Source organism: Triplophysa dalaica, chromosome 13, assembly GCF_015846415.1.
Source record: "Triplophysa dalaica isolate WHDGS20190420 chromosome 13, ASM1584641v1, whole genome shotgun sequence".
Lineage (NCBI taxonomy): Eukaryota > Metazoa > Chordata > Actinopteri > Cypriniformes > Nemacheilidae > Triplophysa > Triplophysa dalaica.
In genome coordinates, this window is record NC_079554.1 from 752,501 (window position 1) to 759,138 (window position 6,638).

Consider the following 6,638-nt stretch of genomic DNA (forward strand, 5'->3'; position numbering starts at 1 on the left):
GTTCTTTCCAGACTGACGATTTGGTTTCATGTCATGTGTTAACAGTCATAGCTTTATCATCTCATCTGTGTGTCCTTCATTCATTCATGTCTTGAGTTGATTCTTTTTTCTTTAATCGTTTTTTTGGTTGTTGTTTGTGTTTATTTTTTTGGCTGTGGGCGGGGTCAGGCGTTGGCCCAGGCTATAAAGGAGGCCAAAGAGCAGCACCCTGACATGTCCGTCACTCGTGTGGTCGTGCACAAAGAGACCGAGCTCGCTGAAGACGATGACTGAAGGACAGGTAAGCACACGGCGACCATCTCCAGGGCAACAAGCTCTGCTCTTGACGACCGTCTCTTCCTGCTGCGACCCGACGGCTTCCTTCACTTTTATTCTTCATTCGTGTCTGCTTTCCTTTTGCCTTTTCTTCATCTTCTCACTTTGTGTTTGCGTCTGGTTTTCTTGTTCCCGATCTTCTGAACACACAAACATTCAGAGATGTGAATGATTCTTTCACAGTGTTTGAGGTGTATGGTAAGGTTTCCCAGATAGACCGGATCACGCTATGTGCACGTGAAGACTTTAATCCATCCAGAAGAACATGTTGATCCTCTTCTGCATTCTTCAGTTCTGCACAAACCACCAGAATCAGTCCAGCATGAGACGTGTGAGGAGTTTAAAAAGAAATGTTCAAGAAAAATCACATGATGACAGTTGTGTGTTTGATTTCTGTATTACACTCACGACAGACACACGGGTAACATGTTAAATGACGTCACACCAGAACATCAATACTGCTTCAAACAGTCACTGAAAACATGCTGCTGTTATACGGACCGTTCAGGGATTATTCTTCTCTGGGGTGGGTGGTCATTCCTTTAATATGATTTCAGTTTCCATGGTAACAGCCACGTCTTCCATTGTTGAATCTCTTCAGGATTACAGTTCTTCGCCAGAGGAGCTTCTTAAGAAATGTGGGAAGGTTTTTTAATGTTATTGCTGAATTGAATCGTTAACCGTTAGCATGAAGCTGAAAGATCAACACACACAAATATTGTGTAAACATTATATAACAGAATCCACAAAACTGACATTTCCCTAAACTCCCATTCCGAGCTCTTATATCCATGAAGGAAGTGTGCGATGCTCCTCAATTAACGTCTCTGTTGTGTTTTCTTCACAGAGCTGAAGTGTTCATCCGGCGGGACTAACAAGAGCTTTGACCTCGTGGTTCTGCATCTCGACATCTTCATCGTTCTCTTTCTTTCACAAACGACCACTTCACTAACACGTGTAGCATTTTATTCTTTTTAGTCTTTGATCTTTTCCTCCAAAAATTGTGCTTAAGACCAGATCCATGTTCTTTTTATTGTATCAAATAGTCCTTCACATTCCCCTAGTACATGAGAAGAGCGACAGATGACAGATAGTTTTTCAGGTTTTATCTTTGTTACGGTGGAGCGGTGACGTGTTCATGTTTGTAAGGGACCAGCACAGGACACTGGTGTCAATCATTGGTCAATGCAGTCAAACGTCAGAACATTCCAGTGAGAGGGGAGGAGCTTCAGTAACTCACTTCCTCTCATCATGAGACATCACAAACCTCGGCAGCTCTTTGGGACCTTTGATTTACAGACACCGGTGATCTGATATTTGTAGAAAACCAGTTTTCTTTCTTTCTTTTTTTATATCTCACCTGAACTATAAAGTGATGGTTTAGATGAAGAACGTTTGCCCTTTTAAATCTTTCTACTCTCTCTTTCAGATATGAGATGTTTTTGATGAAATACATGTGATTTGGCTGTAGAATGAGGGCTGTGCTGATTCTTCTCTCTCTCTCTCTCTCTCTCTCTCTCTCTCTCTCTCTCTCCATCTGTCATCTTCTGCTCATCTGCATCATGTGTATAGCAGCTCATCTTAGATCGTCTGTTTGTTTGTTTGTTTGTTTGTTTGTTTTTTAAGCGGCTTTGAATGATCTCTAATGTTTTTATGCCCCACCTGTTGTGTAACACTCTTCAAATAAAAGTTTGTTTACTCTCTAATATTCATGTTTGGGATGCTTTTTTCAACGAAAAAAAAATTGCTGGATGACTTAAATTGAATAATGAAGAAAATATATCAATAAGTTCAGAATCGATGTGAACTTTTACAGTTTAAAAATCATGTCAGGATGAGATCTTAAGAAAACTTTGACCATTTTTATTTTTTGCGCATTCACTGAATATGCTGAAACGTCACTGTTTTCATTTGTTTGGGATTCCTTGTAGTCGGGGTTCCCAAAGCTCATGGAATTTCTGGAATATCGTCGAATTTTAAAAGGTCTATTCCAGACATTGATATTCATGGAATTTTATATATTTTTTGTCGAAGTCATGGAATATCAGCGATTTTTTTTTATGTCTGTCACTTTAAATTTTAGTTTCCGTTTATCATTTTACCATTTACATATTTTTACGTATTGTTATTGTTTTATTCCCTTCCCTCAAGTCAAATGCAGTCCCCAGAAGCTCTTAACTAAGGCAAAATGCTAGGAAATGTACATTTCAAGAGCAAACGACCTCTTCAAAGACTGCGTTTCATTCATTATAGGTTATGGAAATTCAATGTTTTAGTCAGGAAAAGTCTGGGAGTTTGACATTTAGCTTTTAGTGTGAACACTCATCATTCCCAAAGTGATATTTTGTTATCCAGAGCAACCCAGGGACCCAGAATGCAAAATGAACATTTGTTTAATACAAATAAATGCACTAAATTGCTTCGGTGCCTTTAAGTCACTAAAACGAAAAGTAGCATTTTATAGAAGAAAACATTGTTTAATACTGACAGCTGTTTAATACTTTTTAAATCCAACAAAGAAAAATCTTCCATGAGATCTTGGACTAATACTGCAAAAAAAGCCTTGAAAGTCAAAAAACAAAATTTCTCCAATGTTTAATCCGTGCTGAATAAGAAACAAAACCTACAATTTAATCAAACACACGAATGTTACGAATATCTTTACATTTAGTCATTTGGCAGACGCTTTTATCCAAAGCGACTTATAGTGCACTTATTACAGGGACAATCCCCCTGGAGCAACATGGAGTAAAGTGTCTTGCTCAAGGACACACTGGTGGTGGATGCTGGGATCGAACCAGCAACCTTTGATTTATCAGTTCAGTGGTTTAACCCACTAGACCACCATCTAGACCATATCTGACTATTTTATTTCATGTCTAGTGTTTTTGGTAACACTTTACAATAAGGTGCTATTTATTTGTTAACAGTTAGTGAATGCATTAGCTAACATGAACTAACAGTGAACAACACTTCTACAGCATTTAGCAATTCATGTTCATTTCAGCATTTACTAATACATTAATAAAATCAAACATTGTCACTGTTAACATGAGTTGTATTAACATGATGTAACATTGACAAAGAGTAATACATGATGAAAAACTCAATTGTTCACTGTCAGCTAGTGTTTGCTTATGCATTTACTAATGTTAACTAATATTACCTTGTTGCAAAGTGTTACAGTGTTATAACACGTTATTACTCACTCAAGACAGAAATGAATGTGTACACGTGTGTCTTCTGGAGCTTTATGATCTCCTGCACTCTTCATCTCAAATCACATAAGAATTGGTTTTGTATTTTGTTAAGTTTGTAGTGTTGTGTATAGAATATGATAACTAGATAGAAATCAATACCATCTATAACTAATAAAGTAAATGAATAACAAAATAAAGAATATAAAAGATAAGGAAATAAGAAGTTAAATACAACACAAAATGTATGTCTGTACTCTCAAGTCAGAATTTCATCATCTTTAAGAAACACAAACAGGTTTCTTTTGAGAAATCTATCATTACTGTGAAAAGTACGTCAGGACAGTTGTTCACACACACAAGTGTCTCACGAGTATAAACATCAGATAGTGTTAGTCCTTTGCTCGTGTGTGTGTGGTGTGTCCTGCTGTGCGTGTGCTTCTGTACCGCTGTCCATGACACAGCTGAGATGCTGTTACTCCAGGATCCCGAGCCACCGACAACTCCTTCTCCACTGACAGACAGAAAGACACACAGATTTACACATGAACTCCTTTGTGAAGATGATCATCTCAAGAACATTCATTCACACTCTTCTCTTCTGAACACAATGACACCTTTCTCTGAAATCATGTTTGCCACAAACACTGTACAGTTTCTCTTCACTGATGTGCATTTCTGACTCACATTTGTGTTTGTGAGACGTGTGTGTGTGTGTGTGTGTGTGTATGTGAGTGAGTGAGTGAGATGAGCTAAAAATCTAACTGGGGCACTAACCCGCCACTTAACGCTAGGTGCTCGAACTCTTTATGGGGCGCTGCAGACAGCATAGTGTGTTTTATAGACAAATACCAGTTGTACATCTACACATCTCAGACTAAAAGACGATTAAAGTGATTCTCCTGGATCAGTCAGGTATGCTTGTAGAGTCAGTTTGAATCTAGCTTTGAATGTCTGTCTGATTTTCTGAATCAAATCAAAAACGTGTAAAGTTGTGTTTTGCTAGAAATGAAATCAATAGGACCAATGCAATTGTTTATTTGTAGTCAGTCTTTAGTTGAGCATCTTATATGTTTTTATGGAGGTATTTGAATGTAAGTTTTTTGTTCATAATATTAAATATTGTATACATCGAATTTATTTAAATTGGTCATTAAAGGTATACTTAGATATGTCTTCAAAAATTGTCCTCATATTTTCAGCAATTTCTGAGCCGTGCTGCCATCCCTGTCTGCTGATAAAAGTTATTGTTAAGAATAAAACGATGTATTTAAATAAGTATTTAAAAAAATATATATATATATAGTCTCTCAAAGTATTTAATTACAAATTGCGCTCGATTATTTTTTGTTAATGAAAATACAAATGACAAAATACTAATTAAATACGTATTTAAAATACTTTTCTGTCAGGGTCACTGCCGTCAAAAATGATTGACAATTAACATACAGTGTAGATTGGCGGAATGATTCTGTTCTGGGAAAAAGAACTCTTTGGGTAAACAGAACAGAACAAGCAGATGTCATTAGTTCTTTGTGATATTTCAGTGTTACACATGATGTAAGTAATTTAGACCGTGAACAGGAAGAACAGTCGAGTTCCAATTGTAGATGTGAAGTGGAGTTAGGGATGGAGGGGGGTAATATGCTTCTATGAGCTGAATGACATTTAAACAGAAGCTGTGATTGTGTCATATGTCTACAGATGAGGATCAGCTGATGTGTGCTTGACTCACGTGATACGTCAGAACTAACACGATACGCTTGATTTCATTAAATACTGCCCATCTCTGGGTACCACTGTGTCTTTGGTCTATGAACTAACACATGAACACTCATCGTACACCTCAATAATGATGACAATAAACACAACATTCACATAAACACATCAGAATTGAACATTACACAACAAAACTAACACTCTGAATAAGATCCAGAATGATGTCGGCTTGAATCTCTGTATCTGTCTTCATGAATTCATAGAGTATGTTGTCAAGGATCATTTCTCATTTGTTTAACACACACATTGAGTTGTGCTCATTCTCTCTCTTTCTGTCTGGAGAAAAACCTTTTCACGCTGTGAGAAAACCATGAAACATATTTGTGGGCGTTTCACAGACAGGGATTATGTCTGGTCCCAGACCAAAACATGTTTGAGGTGACGGATCATAAAAATATCAGCATGATTGTTTAGTCTCGACATGAAATGTTTCTTTTCTTGTAATGCATACAAAAGCTACTTAAAGTTGTCCTTGAGTCTCGGTCTACTCCTCTAAACTCTGTGACACCACCTGTTGAACATGTCAAAGTGTTTCTAAAGGTTTGATTTGTTTGTGTTTGGTTGTGACCGCCCTGAGGGGTGTTACAGAGGTGTCATGATTGAGAGTTTCTACCTTGCTGTAGTTTGTAGATGAGCGCAGTGATGATCAGCAGAAGTAAAGTGGTGACAGGTAAGAAGATTCCCGTCCACAGGATCCATCCTGGAAGATGATTGATGAACACAGCGAGCGTGGACATCAGAAATGTGTTTGAGTCTGAGTCTTCTCTCTCTCTCTCTCTCTCTCTCTCTCTCTCTCTCTCTCTCTCCGTCTGCTGCTGAACTTTGAGCTTAAATCTGATTTACTGCTGCTAGTTAATCCTTCACCATGTGTGACCTCTGAACCCTGTAAACAAAACATCTACTGTTCTCTCTTTCATCACCACAACACAAACACACGTGAATCCAGTCAGATCATCATCGTTGTTATTCTCTCACATTTGTGCAGGGATCTGCAGGTACATTAGTCTGCAGCAGAGAGTGAAGATAAGGGGGTGATGAACCAGTGGTGGTCTTGTAGGCCAGGAACAGAGCTTTGAATTTGATGCGAGTGATTTAATGAAGAGAGGAGTGATGTGTGCTCTCTTCTGTTCATTGAAGAACACTCTTGCTGCTGCATTCTGGATCATCTGTAGAGGTTTGCTTGTGCACGCTGGGAGTCCAGCTAGTAGAGTGTTAGAGTAGTCCAGTCTGGACAGAACAAAAGTCTGGACTAGGACTTGTGTAGAGATGCATCTGAGACATGCTTCACAATTCTTCATTTCCACTCCTCGTTCTCTGACTCTGATTCTTCATCATTTGTTTGTTCCA

General features: G+C 38.1%; 2 protein-coding genes across 17 annotated transcripts in view; one reads left to right on the top strand and one right to left on the bottom strand.

The window, feature by feature from the left end:
- epb41l2 (erythrocyte membrane protein band 4.1 like 2) overlaps positions 1–2,021 on the top strand; it is a 58,643-nt gene extending 56,622 nt beyond the window's left edge. For 15 of the 16 annotated variants that reach the window (XM_056764035.1, XM_056764034.1, XM_056764036.1 and 12 more), the window contains 2 exons: positions 169–280; positions 1,163–2,021. In XM_056764035.1, coding sequence (XP_056620013.1) covers positions 169–273 — 105 coding nt within the window. In that variant the 3' untranslated portion in view covers positions 274–280; positions 1,163–2,021. The remainder of the gene's footprint in view (positions 1–168; positions 281–1,162) is intronic. The other variant, XM_056764040.1, reaches the window with a different exon arrangement.
- An 872-nt stretch (positions 2,022–2,893) lies between these two features.
- LOC130434541 (small leucine-rich protein 1-like) lies at positions 2,894–6,073 on the bottom strand. Its single transcript, XM_056764751.1, has 2 exons — positions 5,905–6,073; positions 2,894–4,026 (listed from the first exon to the last, which is right to left on the bottom strand). Exons 1-2 carry the CDS (start codon positions 6,026–6,028, stop codon positions 3,905–3,907), a joined length of 246 nt encoding a protein of 81 aa, XP_056620729.1. The 5' UTR covers positions 6,029–6,073; the 3' UTR covers positions 2,894–3,904.
- Positions 6,074–6,638: the final 565 nt, after the last annotated feature.